Source organism: Aethalodelphis obliquidens, unplaced genomic scaffold (genome assembly GCF_003676395.1).
Source record: "Aethalodelphis obliquidens isolate GAN/ISIS:26980383/991018 unplaced genomic scaffold, ASM367639v1 scaffold61, whole genome shotgun sequence".
Taxonomy (NCBI): Eukaryota; Metazoa; Chordata; class Mammalia; order Artiodactyla; family Delphinidae; genus Aethalodelphis; species Aethalodelphis obliquidens.
In genome coordinates this window covers 4,229,966-4,247,710 of record NW_020838005.1, presented here as the reverse complement: position 1 = coordinate 4,247,710, position 17,745 = coordinate 4,229,966, and the positions used below count along the sequence as shown (strand labels likewise).

Here is a 17,745-nt window from a genome sequence, read left to right as displayed (position 1 = left end):
TCATTGTGGGTTCACAGATTACCGCCGTGGTGGAGGTGTTGATAGTGGCAAAGGGGGCTGTGCATGGGGGGGTGGGGGGATAGGAGGTTTATGGGAAATATTTGTACCTCCTTCTCAATTTTACTATTAAAAAAAAATAAAGTCTATTTAAAAAAAAAAGGTGGAGAGAAGACGGGCAGGGGTGATAACGGGCAGGGGTGACACCACGGTTTCTTCTGGCTGCTGGCTCCACCTCAGCTGTAGCCCCAGCTCCCCTCTCCTATGCCGGGTGGTGGCGGGGAGTCGGGGGGGTCCCCAGGCGGGGCCCCACTATGTCCAGCTCGGGTAGTGACCCGTGACCCTGCGCTGCTCCCGGCAGGTGGCATGGAGGCCCTGATGGTCCGGCTGGTGAATGGCTCGGGCCCACACCAGGGCCGCGTGGAGGTGTACCATGAGCGGCGCTGGGGTACCGTGTGCGATGACGGCTGGGACAAGAAGGACGGAGACGTGGTGTGCCGCATGCTGGGCTTCCCCAACGCCGAGGACGTGCACCGGACGGCTCAGTTCGGACAAGGTAGGGCACCCGGAGGAGGAGAACGTGGGGCGAGGGTCCCGGAGGCCTAGGCCTGCCCTCCTGTCCAGCATCCCCTTGACAGAAGTCCTGCCAGTGTCAGCCGGGCTCTGCCTGGATCCTTCCCGCCATGACCACAGGATGCTCATGGCCCCCAAGCGAGCTGGTCTGTCTTCAGACAGTTCTGCTTATTCGAACATTCTTCCTTCCCTTGAATTGACTCCCTTGCTTTTCTGGTCTCCTACTGGCCCCCGTTTTCAGCCCTGCATCTCAGGGCTCTTATCTAATCCCATGCCCACTTGTCCCGATTACATTTTTGTTACTATTTAGTGCTTAGATAGCACTGTCTGTGTGCCAGGCTCGGTTCTAAACATGTTAAAAATATTCACTCACGTAATCCTTACCACACTAGGAAGCAGGTACAGCTATCATCCCTATATTCCATATGCAGAAACGGTGGCACAGAGAGGCTAGATAACTTGTCCAAGGTCACACAGCTAGCAAATGGCAGAACCCAGGTTCAGACCCAAGCAGGTAGCCGGGAGTCCGTTCTCTTATCCACTCTGCTGGCTGTCCCTGCTCCTCTTTGAGTCTTTTCTTCTTCAGATGAAGATCTCCAAACACTTCATCTCATCCTCAGGGGGAAAGATTTTGGCAGTCTTCACCATTTTGGTTGCTTTCCTTTGACAGGCTTAGATGGTACAGGAGAGTTTGAGGGAGAGGTGCAGACCCTTCCTGGGCAGACGGCTGGTTTGAACCATCTGTCCCTTTCCGATTGCAAAGAGGTTGGCTCTACCCCAGCTCCAGTCTCTATCCACAGCACTGTGTCTTCCCCTCAGGCTAGTTCTCTGTATTAGTCTGCTCAGCTGCTGTAACAAATACCACAGACTATAGGACTTAAACTGCAGACGTTTATTTTCTCACAGTTCTAGATCCTAGAAGTCCAAGGTCAAGGTGTTGGCAGGTCTGGTTTCTCCTGAGGCCTCTCTCCTTGGCTTGTACAGGGACACCTTCCCCCTGTGTCCTCACACGGTCATCCCTCTGTGTGGGTCTGTGTCTCTTCCTCTTAGAAGGACACCAGTCATATTGGATTAGGGCCCCTCTAATGACCTCATTTATCCTTAATCACCTTTTTAAAGGCCCTGGGTCCAAAGACAAGCACATTCTGAGGTCCTGGGGGTTAGGACTTCCACATAGGAATTTGGGGGGGACACAATTCAGCCCATAACAATTCAGCTACACACACAGAACACCACACATTCACACTCAAACATAAATACTCACCGTCACAAATGCTTTGCCCTTCATGGGACCTCGAACTCAGAGAAACCTGTGTTGACTCACAACTAAGACAATGGTCCCACCTGCTTGAAGACAGTGCTCCCTGCACCTGTATAATAATGTGCTGCGCCTGACTGTGTGATCTCGTTGCCCCTCCACCCTGCATCTTGGTGTCCCAGCTCTAACTTAAAGGGCCTTACAGACTCTGTGATGTGCCTTCCAGCTTGGGCCCCTGGAACGTGAAATACTTCTGCTCAGCTGTCACGAGGACCTGCGTTCTGGCAGGTGTGGGGAGGGATTTGGACTGACCCACTCACGCTCAGTTGCCAGGTCCCCTGGTGACCTGTGGAGGGACCGCTGGCCCCGCTATGGAGGCTACTTGTGTCATGGAGCGTTTGCTGTCTTACCTGAGACCACGGGGGCCCAGCCCACTGTGCTAAACGGTAAAGGGCCTCATGGTGAGAGGAGGGGCATCCTTTTCAGATGGGGACATAGAGCCGGGTCGCATCCCAACTGGCCACGGAACCCTCCGCTCCCCACGGCTGCCTTTCTTCTCGCGTCCACTTTGGAGTGCCACAATCCTGGCTCAGAATCTTGTCCCTTAGACCTCAGTCACTGTTGCAGACTGAATGTTTGTGTCGCCCGCCCCCCCAGATTCATAGGTTGGAATCCTCAGCCCCGATGTGATGGTATCAGAAGGTGGGGCCTTTGGGGGGTGATCAGGTCACGAGCAGAGCCCTCATAATGGGACTGGTGCCCTTATAAAAGGGACCTCAGAGAGCTCCCTCCTGCTTCCCTGAGGACGTACAGTAGCCTACAAGCCGGAAGAGGGCCCTCCCCTAGAGCCGGAACACGCAGGCACCCTGGTCTTGGACTTGCAGCCCCCAGAACAGTGAGAAATAAATGTGTGTTGCTTAGAAGCCACCCAGTCCGAGCAGACAAGACAATCACACTCACTGAAGTGACTCCTGTGAAATGTGTTGTGACAGCTGGCGGAGAGATTGACCCCAGCGTCCTGGCCTCTCGACTTCAAGGCCAGCGCGTGGGGAGTTCAAAGGGTCCAGCTCCACGGAGGGCAGCCCACTCGGGGAGAGCGCTTCCCTCCCATCTAAAGCTCTGTGCTGGGTCTCAGCCTGTTTTCTTCAAGGAAAACTGCCATTTCTGTTTGCATGAGGAACAGAAACAGTGGGAACGGTCCTCGTTTTCCTTTTTTGGCTCCAGTGAGGGCTTCTCCCTAATAAGTGGAAGTAAACCTTTGGAGGGGAAAAATCATAAACTCTTTTAATGAAACCACATTAGGTCATTTGAATGTCATGGGCAGGGTTAGCCTAAAACTCTTTCATCCTGCCTTGATTTTTGTATTGTATGGTGTGAAGGGAAGCTCTACAATTGCCACCGGCTTTTTTTTTTTTTTTTTGGCCGCATTGCACGGCTTGTGGGATCTTAGTTCCCCGACCAGGGATCGAACCCGGGTCCACGGCAGCAAAAGTGCCGAGTCCTAACCACTGGACTGCTAGGGAATTCCCACCACTCAAGTCTTTAAACCAGTCAGTGGGAAGCCAGGCTCGCTTCCACATCAGCATCAAATTTGCACCGTACTTTCCCATCATCATCCAATAACTTAGGTCACGTGATATTCGAGACCTGGACAGGTAGGCAGGCCAGGTGTCACTCATGGGTGCACAGAGGGAAATGGGGGCCGGGGAAGGGATGGGGCTTGCCTGGCACCCATCCTCCTAGCCCGGCTGCAGCTTCTGGCTCTTGCCATGGGCAGGCACTAGGCTCAGCACCGGGGCACGGAGTTGAGTCAACCTAGTCTCTGACCTCAGCACATTCAGTTTAGAGGGGGAGGCAGACATGTTCACAGATTCTAAACTGTTGGAAGGGCTGTGCTGCCCTAGCAGCTGGGGGCAGAGGGAGGGGAAGCCCGCCTCTCCTGGCAGCTGGTGGGGTTTGCATCAGGTCCCAACGGCCCTCTGACCACAGCCTCGCGTCATGCAGGTGCCCCGATTCCCAATCCCAGTCTGCTCACCCTCAGCCTCACGGAGTCTCCCAAGCCCCCGGCCCCGCTCTCCATCCACGCTTGTTTCTCTTCCGGCTGTGCTTCCTGCCCTGCCAGCCAGGACTGCAGACTCGTCCCTTCTCGCACCCTCACCCACTCCCGTGTCCCTTATCTGCTGGGTCCCTGAGTCTTAACAGATGCTACCAGTGTCAACGTCTCTGGTCCCTTGACTCTGTCCCCTCCTCTCTGTTCCCCCTGCTCTTGCCTTAGGAGCTCGGGCTGGGTAGAGCAGTGGCTAGGAGCTCAGTCTCTGGGTCAAAGCCCACCTAGCATCCCATATGTGCCACTTACTAGCTGGTGACCTGGAGCAGATTTCTCAACCTCTCCAGGCTTCAGTCCCTCCGCTTTTGCAGGATGATTGCAAACTCGAAGTGAGATCACATACGGTGAGCAGTTAGCACAGTGCAGGCCCTGCGGTGCACATTTATTTGCTGCTTGTTGGGTGGAGATGGGGGCGTCCTCCATGAGCTGCTTCCCACGCTGCTGCCCCCTGTCCCCCTCCTGGCTGCCAGGGATCTTTCTAAAATGCGCTCCTGCCTCTGTCACTCCCCTGCCCGATGCTCAGTGGGTCTTTCCTGCTCTCAGGATCAAATCTGGTTTCCTTAGCTTAGTGCCCAAGGCCAGTCCTCACTCACCTCCCGCCTCTGGCGGCGCATCCCTTAGCTGCGTGCGCCCACGTGTAGCCTCTGAGCTCACACAGCTGTTTCCCGGCTCCGTATCCCCTCACATGCTGTTCCTTGGGTCTGGAATGCCTTTCCCTCCTCTTCACCTAGCTAATTCCTCCTCAGCTTTTAAAGTCAGCTCAATGATCACCTCCGGAGGGGAGCTTTGCTGCTCCACCCCAGCCCGTGATGTAGATACCCCCTCTGCTCCCGTGGCATCTTCTGCGCGTACCTCTCACATGCTCCTGATCGCTGGGGTATGTGGGAACACCTTGAGGCCAGAGCTCCGAAACCCAGGACTGTGCCTGGGACGTGATAGGTACTGGATAAATGTGGGAGGGAGGAAGGAGGGACAGGAGGAGGGGGCGAGGGAAGAAGGAAGGAAGGAACTTCTGTGCCTGCCAAACCTGCGTCCTCCCCAGGGCCATAGAAGGAACTGCCGCACCCTGGCAGTGCTCTCTGTGGTCTGGCACCATAAAAGTTTTCCTGGACGGGGCTCAATAATTGAATTATCAGTTTCCCTGGGAAAAAAGCAAGGAAAGACCCAAATGAGAACGACTTGGAGATTTTTTTTTTTTTTAATTTTAAATTGGTCCAAGAGCTGTTGGAGAGGGAATGAGTGCAGATCAGGAAGATGGAGGGTGATGGCTGGAGCAAGGGTCCAGGAGGAGATGGAGGGCGTGAGACCACCATAGCACTGCTGGGAAATTAGTCCTGAGCCCGCCAAGAAAATCTTTCTTTGAGACAGACAAAAGGAGCTGAGGAGGGGTACAAATGCATACAGATTTGTAGGTGGGAGTGGGTGGACAGAATTGGGAGTGTTCTCTTTTAATTAAATGATTAGCATTGTTTTGCCCTTTTTTTCTAAAATAAAATTCAAATACTGGGAGGTGGCTTAGTGCAAGGGTCAGCAAACATTAAAGGGCCAGGGAGTAAATATTTTGGGCTTCTGGGCCAGATGGTCGCTCTCACAACTACTCAGCTCTGTAGTTGTAGCATAAAAGCAACTACAGACAAAATGTAATCAGACTGGGGGCAGGGAGGCTCTGTGTTCCAATAAAACTTTATTTACAAAAGCAGGCAGCAGGTCAAATTGGGTTTGCAGCCTCCCGGTTTAGTGATCTGTGCTGTGTGCCGTGTATGTGGTTCTATAAGGAACGGGGACTGGACTGGCAGGACGTCAGTGGCCTGGGTCATGATCTCATTCCTTTAACAGTCGTGGGACAGGTCACTTAACCTTTCTGGAGCCTTAGTTTTCCTACCTCTTAAATATCTGTTTGATAGCCATCCTGCCTGTCCCTGTGTGAGGCTCAGATGGCAGCCTGTAGGAATCAGTGTAACTCATTCCGATCTCAGAGAGACAGCAGTGAGTGGTGGCTTGAAGCAGGATCTTAGTTCCCTGCCTAGGAACTGAACCTGGGTAGCCTGGATGAAAACCAGGAATCCTAGCCGCTGGACCACCAGGGGCCAGAGGCTAGAAGCTAAGTGGCCCTGGCTCTTGCCCCCATTTGAAAGCCAGAATGTTTCAAGGAGGCAAAAACTAAAAGCACGTACAAAGTTTATTATTAGAGACACAGCACAACAAGTGGGAGAGCACACAGAGAAACGGTTTGTTTGTCAGAGACTGAAGCAAGGCAGAAATACACACCTGGAGAGAAAGGGTGTAGGCGTCTTCTAATGAGCGCAGTAAAGAGGTGATCTAAATCATTTATTTAGGACAGTCCTTCCGGGTCTTTGTTTACCTTTGGCCAATTTCTTGTTTCTTATTCCACGCCTGACCTGTCCTAGGACTCTCCCCAACATGCGTGCTAACTTTTTGCTAAGATGGATCCCACTGCAGAGGCCGATGGGGGTCTTGGCATCACTTATTATAGGGTGGCACCCCCTCCTTTTTGACCCCCCCCAGGGAGTCTTAATGTGCCTGTGCAGTCAGGGAGTTTTTCTTAACCTCAGGAGTAGTCATCTTATCTCTTCAGCAGAGCTCAGTTTTTGCCACTAACTTTGTCCTTGGAGTGTCTGGGGGAGAACGAAGCTTCAATTTTACTGCCCTTGACAAACACCAGCTGTCCAGGCCAGGGGCCCATCTACTTCCTACCTCAATTCCTTCTATTAATATTACTCAAACATGCAGCAGCTCAAATGTTTGTCCCATGAAGCAGAGATTTTTTTGTTTTGTTTTTATACAATTTTGAAAGGTTGCCTTCCCTTTACAGTTATAACCAAATATTGGCTATACTCCCCATGTTATATATTGGGCTGGCCAAAAAATTCGTTCAGTTTTAAGTAAAAATGAAAGACACATTTTTCATGTTCACGAAGGACTTTATTGAACAACGGTTTCACTAACCGAACGAACTTTTTGGCCAACCCAGTAATACATCCTTCAGCTTATCTTACAGCCAATAGTTTGCACCTCCCTGTTCCCCACCCCTGTACTGCCCCTCCCCTCCCACTGGTAACGACTAATTTGTTCTCTATATCTGTGAGTCTGCTTCTTTTTCGTTATATTCACTAGTTTGCTGTAGTTTTTAGATTCCACTTATAAGTGATATAATACAGTGTTTGTCTGTCTCTGTTTGACTTATTTCACTTAGAATAATGCCCTCCAAGTTCATCAGTGTTACTACAAATGGCAACATTTCATTCTTTTTTATAGCTGAGTAGTATTCCATTGTATATATATACCACAGCTTCTTAATCTATCCATCTGTGATGCACACTTAGGTTGCTTCCGTATCTTGGCAATTGTAAGTAATGCTGCTATGAACATTGGGGTGCATGTATCTTTCAAATTAGTGTTTTTGGTTTTTGGTTTCAATCAGTGGGATTGCTGGGTCATATAGTAGTTCTGTTTTTAGTTTTTTGAGAAATCTCCATACTGTTCTCCACAGTGACTACACCCGTTTACATTCCCACCGACAGTGTTTTTCTTTAATCATTTTTTGTTCATTGATGTAGTCCCTACACCAAGAATAGTGCTGAGCATGGAGTAGACTCTTAAATACTTGTTGGGGCTTCCCTGGTGGCGCAGTGGTTGAGAGTCCGCCTGCCGATGCAGGGGACACGGGTTTGTGCCCCGGTCCGGGAAGATCCCACATGCCGCGGAGCGGCTGGGCCTGTGAGCCACGGCCGCTGAGCCTGCGCGTCCGGAGTCTGTGCTCCGCAACAGGAGAGGCCACAACAGTGAGAGGGCCGCGTACCGCAAAAAAAAAACCAAAAACAAAACAAAACAAAAAAATACTTGTTGAATGAATGAATGAATAAGGATAGAATAAAATCTCCACTTACGCATGCCAACAATATCACCTTCCAACAGCTCTAAGTGTCAGAAGACCTGGCCTCTCGTCCCAGTTTTTCCTCCTCAAGGTAAAAACCTCACCCTGTTGTTTAATTTTTCTGACTGTACAGTGGGGAGCAGAGTAGCCCCTTTCCCGCTTACCTGATGGGGCATCTTATGGAGCTCCCAGAAAGCCTGCGGAGGAGCAGACCTAATCTAGAGCAGGGCTTTTCAGACCTGAACGCATGCCTGAATCTAGGAGATCTTGTTAAGTTGCAGACTCTGATTCGGGTCTGGGTGGGCCCGAGACTCTGTGTTGCTAACAACCTCCCAGGTGATACTGATTTCCTGGTCCTTGGGCCACACGTTGAGTATCAGATGTCAGCTCTAAAACTAAAAGGATGATTGGTACCTGGAGTCATGACAGTGCTAGCTCCTCTGACATGGCAAGGAGCAGAAACGGTCTTCGGGTTCATAGGCCCTTCAGCGATGTCCCAGGAACCGTAGATACTCACTGCTGCTGAGTTAACAACGCTTTCCTCATTTTATTAGCTCTTCCGTGACTGGACGTTAGCCAGAGCTCCCTAGCCAAACACCAGCTAGAGTTTGGGGTCTTGTGATCCTGTGTATGCGTTTGGGCTCGTAACCTTGGGGCCTGTTCTGTATTTGTCGGTCTCCTTCATTTGCTCCTTTATTTGTTTTGGATGTGACTAATCCCACAGAGCTCTTGGGCCTGTAGCCCAAGGAAGGGTAATTTGTAAACTGATGTGTTTTCCAGGAGACATTTAATCTGAGAATTTTTGCTCGGCTTCAGAGGGCTTATTGTGTAAGAGGCACGCTGTATCCGGCTAGGGAAGAGGCTCTGATGAAGAAATAACATCCAAAGAGACAGCAGAAGGAGGCCTCTCCTCCCAGCTCTGTTGCTGAATTCACTGCTTGGTATTCCCATGACAACAGATGCTGAACATCTCGGCATAAAAAATATGTCCAAACCACTTAGTTCATGCGGTCGATTTCGTGGGCAGCAAAATGGTTTAGGTGCTCCCTTGATGCTCTTTGTAAAGGGATTTCCCACGCAATCCAAGGGTGAGTGACAGTTTTAAGGGTTTTAAGAATTAGTCCTGACAATTCCTCTAAAAGGAGAGGTTGTCTGGCTGCTGAGAGTTGGGACAGGGAGAAAACGGGGGTAGGGTCAGGGTACAGTACTAATCCCTGAGCTACCTTTTGTATAGGGTTTTGGTGCATCTGAAAGCCCTTTAAAATACAGGAACTGGGGATTCCCTGGTGGTCCGGGGGTTAGGACTCTGTGCTCTCACTGCCGAGGGCCCGGGTTCAATCCCTGGTCGGGGAACTAAGATCCCACAAGCCATATGGTGTGGCCAAAAATAAGAAAAATATTCTCTTGGGACGTCCCCGGTGGTCCAGTGGTTAAGACCCCGCCCTTCCAATGCAGGGGATGCAGGTTCCATCCCTGGTTGGGGAACTCAGATCCCACATGCCATGCAGTGTGGCCCAAAAAACACAAAAAACAAAATACAGGAATACATGTTACCTCGTTGAACTTGCCCAGGTTGACACAGTCAGTAATGTTGGAACCCAGTTTATGACCTTTGACCCCATGATTTTTGGTTCCGGCTCAGAGACCTAACAAGTCAGGGTGCTGGAGTGACCAGCCATCCCGGTTTACCCAGAACCTATCCAGCTCTAGCACGAAAAGTCTCATATCTCGGGAATCCCTTCCCAGTTTTACAACTGAAATGGTCTTCCTAGATGGGAATGAGACTTGAACTGAGATTTATTCTACTTATTGTAAAGCCCTATTTCTGCTGTACCTATTTCTGCTTCTCACACTTCAATGCAGAACCACTTGCTTCAAAGGTAGATTTGGATTCAGTAGGTGTTGGGTGGAGCCTGAGGTTCTGCAGTTTTGACAAGCTCTGGGGAATGCTGATGCCACTGGTCCGGGACCACGCTTTGTGCAGCGAAGCTCTAAGCTACTGCTTCCACGGGAGAGGGGAGCCCTAAAGCTCAGGCATCCTTCCAGAGGGCTCCCAAGTGAGCTCCCACCATTGGAGACCTTCCTTGGCCATCAGCCCAGAGAGCCCACCTGAACCATGGGTGATGGCCCTGCCCGTTCATCAGCGGGGGCTCTAGGTGACTTCTCCCCTCTCCACTGACCCCTCTGACCCCAGACGAGCCCTCTCCATTCCCTTGGAGCCTCACCCAGCTGCCCTATTCCCTTGACATTCAGTAAGGGACCTCAGTGCCAAGTTTATGTCTCTTGAGACTCAGGTGCAATCTTGGGAAAGCCAGCTAAAGGCTCCCCTGCATGGGCATCTTCAGACCAGTAGGTTGGTCCCCTTAAGAGCTGAGTGAACAGACACGCAAAACTCAACTACATTGTCATAGGGACCTTGTATTTTGGGAACTTGACCTAATTACTTGTGGTTAGGGATGCTTCTGCCTGTCATTACATAGATGTCTGGTTATAATGTTAAATTCTGGGATCCCCTGCCATTCCGAGTACCAATGTTTTGAACTCATAGAAAGAGACCGTCTGCTTTAAATTTCAAAAGATGGAAGGTAATGTTGGTACTGGCATACTTGAGATACTTATGGGGCACTGGATCTGTCCAACCCAGCGTCTGTCTAACATTGTCCTTCTGATTAGGCCCCGTCTGAATATTCATCAACAAATGCTGCAAGATATCGTATCTCAAAAGCTATGAAGTGTCTCGTATAAAGCATGGCCTGGGAGGCAGCAAGACTTGGGCTTGAGTTCAGACTCTGCCACTTACAAGCTGAGCAACCTTGCACCAGTTGCCATCTGAACCTCAGTTTTCCCATCTAGGAAAAGGGTTTATTCATGGCTATCTCACAGCACCATGGTGAGAATGGATGAAGATCGTATGTGTAAGATGCTGACACATAGGGGCTACTCAGTAAATACCACCGTCTCCACTGTCAATTATTCTTATTCTGCCCTCAAGAAACTGAGCTAGAAAAGAAGTATTTGGTCTTGGTGGAATGGAGAAGGCAGATGGGAACCACTAGATTTGAGAACTGACAGCAGAGCTTGGGACAGCCGGGTCAAGGACAGACAGCAGTGTTCCTGTCTGTTCTGCCCTCCTGCATCTCCGCTAAGAAATCGTGTTGACTTGTCTCCACAGGCACAGGGAGGATTTGGATGGATGATGTCGCCTGCAAGGGCACGGAGGAAAGCATCTTCCGCTGCAGCTTCTCCAAATGGGGGGTGACAAACTGCGGACACGCTGAGGATGCTGGAGTGACATGCAAGAGACACTGACAGTGGGCACAGCCCAAGGTCCGGACCCAGCTGCCAAGCCTCCTTCCTGCATTCCTGGGGTGGGGGCATCGCTCGGGGCTCCCCTGACCCATGCCTCCCCGCCCAGCACCCCCAGACCCCCGGATTCCCATCCCAGGACCCATGGTGGCCTGTCATCCTCCTCTCCTTGGACATCTTTTCCAAAGCACAACTCTGGGATCTACTGCCTGTCTCTCCCTTCCACCAGGGTTCCTGCATGGAGCCCTGGTCAACTGGATTGCCGTTTTGCCAAGTCTTCTAAAACACCATGCGTCAGGCCTCCGTATCCATGCTCTCTGTGGTCTGTGAGTTACAGATAAATGTTGGCCACAAATGCATCCGTGAAGATGGGAGGGAGGCATCCCAGATCGTTTACTCCGCAGATTATTCCCAAACCTCAGGCCAAGAGTTTTGACCAGCCAGAGACAATACTGAGTGATTCATTTTCCCCCTTTACTCTGCCTCTGCACAGCGTTTGTTAGTTGGGGGAGCTGACATAGAGGAGAGGCCAGCTGTAGGAGCCAGAGGGAAATGCAAGTCTCCTGCAGGAACCAGTCTGGATTCAGAGAAGAGGAGTGAAAGGAACATTTATTGAGTGACTGGCACGCGTGCTATTACATAGTATCTTGGGTGCTAAATTCGTTTATCACTTTGCAGCATTCCTATAAGTCACGTTAGTGTGGGTACCACGTCACCGCCAGGTAGCATTCAACTGACCCCTTCACCTGACCTATTAGTCAGATCGAGAATGACTGAGACCACTGTTGCTACCTGAACTTTCCTGTGTCTTGGCCAGGCTCGAGCAAGAAGCTTGGGTGCAGGACGGGTGTGACTAGAAGGTTACATACTCCAAACCCCACAGGGTGTGAGTTCAAGGTCAGACAGGACTGGCTCCCAGGGCACCCATCTACACAGGAGGAAAGCTGATTTGGAGGGGGACATGGGGGCTGTCTGGGTTAAACCAAGATCAGCCCTCAGTTATCTGGCAGTCAGGGTTGAAGCTATGTCGCCTGTGTCTCGGAGCTCTTTGGAGGTGATGGTATGGAACCTTCCAGGCCTCTTTGGGTGTCATCCTGTGGTCAGGAGAACACATGTCCTGATGGAGCCTGTAAGAGTGAAAGGAGGGGACTTCCCTGGTGGCGCAGTGGTTAAGACTCCGTGCTCCCAATGCAGGGGGCCCGGGTTCGATCCCTCGTCAGGGAACTAGATCCCACATGCATGCTGCAACTAAGGAACCCACGTGCCGCCACTAAGGAGCCGGCGAGCCGCAACTAAGGAGGCCGCGAGCCTCAACTAAGGAGCCCGCCTGCCTCAACTGAGACCCACTGCAACCAAATAAATAAATATTAAAAGAAAAAAAAAAGATTGAAAGGAAATGAGGATTCCCTACAATCTCTGGGGGAAGAAGAGGCCGTGGGCCTTTGCAAGTCCTCAATCTGCACCCCTTTCCTAGTGATGGGGAGATCGTATTCTGCTTTTGACACGAGGAGGAGGTCAGACTGGGCCATATATGTGTTCTAGGCCTGGGGACCTACATGGTAGCAAGTGAACGCAGACCCTCCTCCCTTGAGGGAGACACAAACTCAGTCAGGCCTCAGATACGCAATCACCTGTCCTATCTGGTGAGCACCGCTTGCCTGGGGAAGGTGACAGCTGGGACCCTCTGGGTGTAAGACCAGCAAAGTTCCTGGCTGACAACTGAACCAATACGTGCGATTGGTTGTTCTTTGCGAACCATATGCTTGTTATTCATTAATGTCCCAACAATCAGAGACTCTCCTTCTGACTAATTGCTATGTTTACATAACACGCATGTACTCATGCATCTTTTCCCAGAGCCAATATATGTATGCATATATGAACACAGCACTCTTTACTATAAATAGCTCAGCACACCACAAATTTTGCATTAAAAAAGAAAATACTCAAGGTGGAAAGATGTCACATTGAACGATGTAAATTCCCAAGTCCGTTCTGGCAAAGAATCCAGTTATCCTACCAACGCAGACGTACATAACTTTCTTACTTGGTCTTTTCATTCGGGAAAATACAAGTCTTGCTTTACATCAAAGAAAAACGACGGTGATAAGTGTCTGAACCTTAAAATAAAAGTCTACTAGTTTACATTCCTACTTAAGAGGACATGGAAATAAAATAACCATGGACCTGTATTTCAGGGACTAAAGGAAATTAGGCCAGGCCTAAAATACATCAGACCTTTTATAAGAAAGAATTTCAATAAAGCTAAAAACATGTTGCTAACAAGCTTCCCCTCATATTCTTTCTCATGAAAACCCGGTGAGCGTGGGGAGGACGGGTGAAAATTGGATCGTCTGATAATTTTTCAGCGGGAATTGGTGGAATGGGTGGCTTATGAGAAGCTGTCTTAATACTTCCAGAGGTCAATAACCACAGTCTAGACCAAGAACATGGTGGTACATGATGTCTTAAGCCCTATTTGGTAACCTAAGGAAAGGGTCCCAAGCAGCAGAACAATAATCATGGCCCAGCTCGTAAGGGAATTGCTTTCATAGTCATTAAAGGAAAGAACACCTATTTCCTCAGTTCTCCAGAGTTCTTACTTGGGGATGTGCTCTCATCTGGAGTTCCATTCACAGATAAGAAGACCGTCCAGAGTTGGTACAAGGTCTGTGACGTCACTGGGCCTCGTCACCCAGTGAGAGGTATGAACTCCCAGTCACAGGACCTGGGGAGAGTGTGGGGATGGCCCAGGTCACCGCCTAGTCCTGGCCACAAACTCATAGCTGCACCTGTGGGAAAACCTAATGGCCCAAGCTTCCTGTAGGCCATAAAAGTTTGCCAAAGGAAGTCAACAGAGAAAAGTGGACTTTCTGGAAATGCACAAAGGAGGCATCCTGGTTTTCTCTAAAAAGTCCAGTGATACCCACCCCCAAATCACGGTGGTTCCCGTTCTATATTCAGTCCCATGGAGAACGGCGGTGGCCCTTCTTCTCCACTCTAATGTCTACAAGGCACTGCTTTTCCCTGGTCTCAGATACCTGAGAACTGACCTTCGGCGCCTTCGCGTGTTGTGGTCAAGCCAACCACTGTAGTGGGTTTGAATCATGGAAAGGAGTTACGCCGTTCTCCACCATAGGCACCGTGGTTTCTTCAGCTACATTGTGTTCTGACAGTTACTCTAACATTTCTGTAAGATGTCAGCTGTGTGAATCACTTGTCTTTCTCTTCTTAGAAGCGCTCTCCCTTCAACCCTCCATATGAGAAGCGCTCTCCCTTCAACCCTCCATGGAACATCTTTCCCTTCCTTTTCCTCTCCTTCTCCTCCACCTTTCGCTTCTGGGAGCCGAGGTGGGTTCTGACTGACTGGAGCTTTGTTATCGAATCCTCTCCACCAGCTCAGCCCCCAGTTAGAATAGGCTAAGGAGCTTTCTGGGAGGACCCCCAGTCCCCCAGGTCATCCTCCCACCCCGGCTGGAGGGAACTTGAACGATTCCCAGCTCTGTATGAGTTCTGGTAATGATGCCTTCCTCAGAGGTTGTTCTAGCTGGCCTCCTGGGGTTCACACAGATTGGTATTCAGCGGACAACTCGAGGGAACCCTATACACCTTTCTGGAAATTTCTCTGCGTAGCTCCGTACTCTCGGATACTGTGCCCTGCAAATTCCAGCCACCTTGGCCTACCCAATCTTCAATTCTCCTCACCTCCGCGAGTTTGCCACTTGGCCGCAGTCAGCAGGGAACCTAGGCCAGGGGAGGCTCACCTCACTTGCTATCTTCTTCTCAAGGAGCAAAGACTTATGCTACCTGTGGTCCAAAGTCTGAAAATATTTTGTCAAGTATTTTGGACAATTTTCTAGTTATGACAGAAGGAGGATGATTCTGGTAAGGACTCTCTCATGGCCCAAAGCAGAAGTCTGCCCTGTGGGTATTTTCTGGTGGGAGAGAATCATAAGGGAAGAGACTTCGTGGTTAGAACTCAGCATGACATGAGGATCTGGTGGAGACTAGTTCTGGAAAGAGGCTCTCCAGGTGGGGAGAGGGCTCCCCTGTCACCTTCTCTCACGGCCCCCGACCGCACAGACTCCTTCCAAAGGTCAGCTCCCCGGGGCTGCTTGCATGCTTCTCCTCAGTACTTGGCCCAGTTAAACTAAGGATGAGCAACGAGGAAGTAATTTCAGAAAGAGACAAACAGCTTTCAAACAGACAAGTCTCCAAAACGGAAGTCTTAGATCCTTCAAAAACTACTTGAGTTGTGGTCCCCAAGAGCCGGTAAAAATGTCCTGGCTCCTTGCCTGGCCCGCTTGCCTCTCAGCCCCTGCCTGTGTCTACATCATGGGTGCTTTCTCATTTCCCATCTTGTTCTCCTCAACAAGCAGAAACGAGTGCACTGGCTCTGTTGCCTCCAGGACCTCCAGTCACTGAGAGCTCATTCTGGGCCCAGGGGAAGACCTCATCCTTCTGCTGCTGACGGATACAGATCACTTTAACAGGCACAACGGATCACCTTTCTCTCCCGGTGGAAACCCAGGGCAATGGTTCTGACAAAGTTCTTGCCCTTCCTTCATCTGCATGTTCACTTAATCCATAATTATTGAGTCTCTGCCACGTGTGAGGCCCAGACCAGGTATAGGAGATATAGGACCAGACTGATTTGGTCCCTGCCCTCAGGGAGCTTACCTTCTAGCTCTTATATCCTTTTCACAGGCTTTCAGTATAACATTAACCACACAAGAACAATAATATCTAACAACAGGAAATGCCCAGGTGAGGGAACAGTGGTTGCCTGCCATGCTACTTATACAAAACACAAATAGCTCAATTGTTTTTTAAAAAAATCATCTTCATTGCTAATGAGTTAACAACAGCATAGGTGGCTCTGGTTATGCAAATAATCAGCAAATAGGAAATGAGGATGATTGAACACTAAGTACACATGCCCGTTCATTCCAAATAGCAGTACATAAGCAGAAACAATAGCTAACATCCCTTTAGCGTTTAACGTGGGACAGGTTCTTCGGGCTTTACAAGAATGAACTCCTTCAATCTTTACAACCACTGGTTCTGTTCTAATCATTCCAGTTTTGTGGGGGAGACTCGGGCACTGAGAAGATCACACAGTAAATGAAGAAGTTAGGACTTGAATCCGAGAAGTCTTAAACACTACACTCTATGTAGCACAAGCAATGATAGTACTAGAATTCTATAAGGTTACTTATATACCTGCCATACAATCTAGCCATTTCAGTCCTAGGTGTTTATGGAAGAGAAATAAAAGCACGTGTTCACACAAAGACCTGATATATTAATGTTCATAGAAGCTTTATTTCTAATACACAAAAATGTATTTTTTTGTGTGTCCATCAGTGCCCAGCAACAGGTGAATGGATAGATAAATTGTGAACAATGGACATAATTGTGGATGAACAGAGCCAAAGCTGGAAGTTTAAAAAGACAAATAATGTTGATAGATTTGAGGCAAAACTGATCAAGAAGAAAAAGAGGTGAAACAAAGAATATGTTAGGAATGTAAACAAGGACAAAGTAGAGACGTAGCAGAGAATAAAAAGAAAACAAGAGAATATTATAAACAACTTTATGTCTATGAATTTTTTGAAAACTTAGATGAAATTTAGATGAAAATTGAGATGACATCACAGGTAATTTTTTTTTTTTTTTTTTTTTTTGGGTTACGCGGGCCTCTCACTGTTGTGGCCTCTTCCATTGCGGAGCACAGGCTCCAGACACGCAGGCTCAGCGGCCATGGCTCACGGGCCCAGCCGCTCCGCGGCATGTGGGATCTTCCCGGACCAGGGCACGAACCCGTGTCCCCTGCATCGGCAGGCGGACTCTCAACCACTGCGCCACCAGGGAAGCCCACAGGTAATTTTTAAATGCCAAAATGGCACCAAGAACTTGAATTAGTGCAATGACTTTTTTTTAATTTATTTTTTTTATTGGAGTACAGTTGCTTTACAAGGTTGTGTTAGCTTCTGCTGTACAGCAAAGTGAATGCGTTATATGTATACATAAATCCACTCTTTTTTGGACTTCCTTCCCGTTTAGGTCACCGCAGAGCATTGAATAGAGTTCCCTGTGCTACACAGTAGGTTCTCATTAGTTATCTATTTTATAGATAGTGGTGTATATTGCAATGACATTGAAAGAAATAGAATCTGCAGGTGGTTGAACAGATAAGCTGTACCAAACATTCAAAGAACAGAGTGTGGGAATCTTACACAAATATTTCCTGCTGATAGAAAAATATAATTTTATGAAACTCATTATATGAAACGTGAATGGCCTCCATAACAAAAGAAGAAAAAACACATAAAAAAGGAAAAATTATAGGCCAATCTCAGCCATCAACATAGATGCAAAAACCCTAAACATCGTATTAGCAAATGGAATCCAGCAAAGTATAAAAAGCATTGTCCGACATGCCAAGATGGATTTATCCTAGGAATGCAAACTTGGTTTAACATTGGAAAATCTACTAATGTAAATCATTACCAGGTTAAAGGAGAAAGAGTAAATGGTTATCTCAATAAATGAAAATTCAGTATTCATTAATAATAAAAACTCTTTGCACATAAGGATAGACAGGAA

The 17,745-nt window shown here is 49.0% G+C and overlaps 1 protein-coding gene across 1 annotated transcript in view; it reads left to right on the top strand.

Moving 5' to 3' along the window:
- SCARA5 (scavenger receptor class A member 5) overlaps positions 1-12,376 on the top strand; it is a 116,950-nt gene extending 104,574 nt beyond the window's left edge. The window contains exons 8-9 of the mRNA XM_027087879.1: positions 359-553; positions 11,003-12,376. Of these exons, the coding sequence (XP_026943680.1) occupies positions 359-553; positions 11,003-11,139 (332 nt within the window). The 3' untranslated portion in view covers positions 11,140-12,376. The remainder of the gene's footprint in view (positions 1-358; positions 554-11,002) is intronic.
- Positions 12,377-17,745: the final 5,369 nt, after the last annotated feature.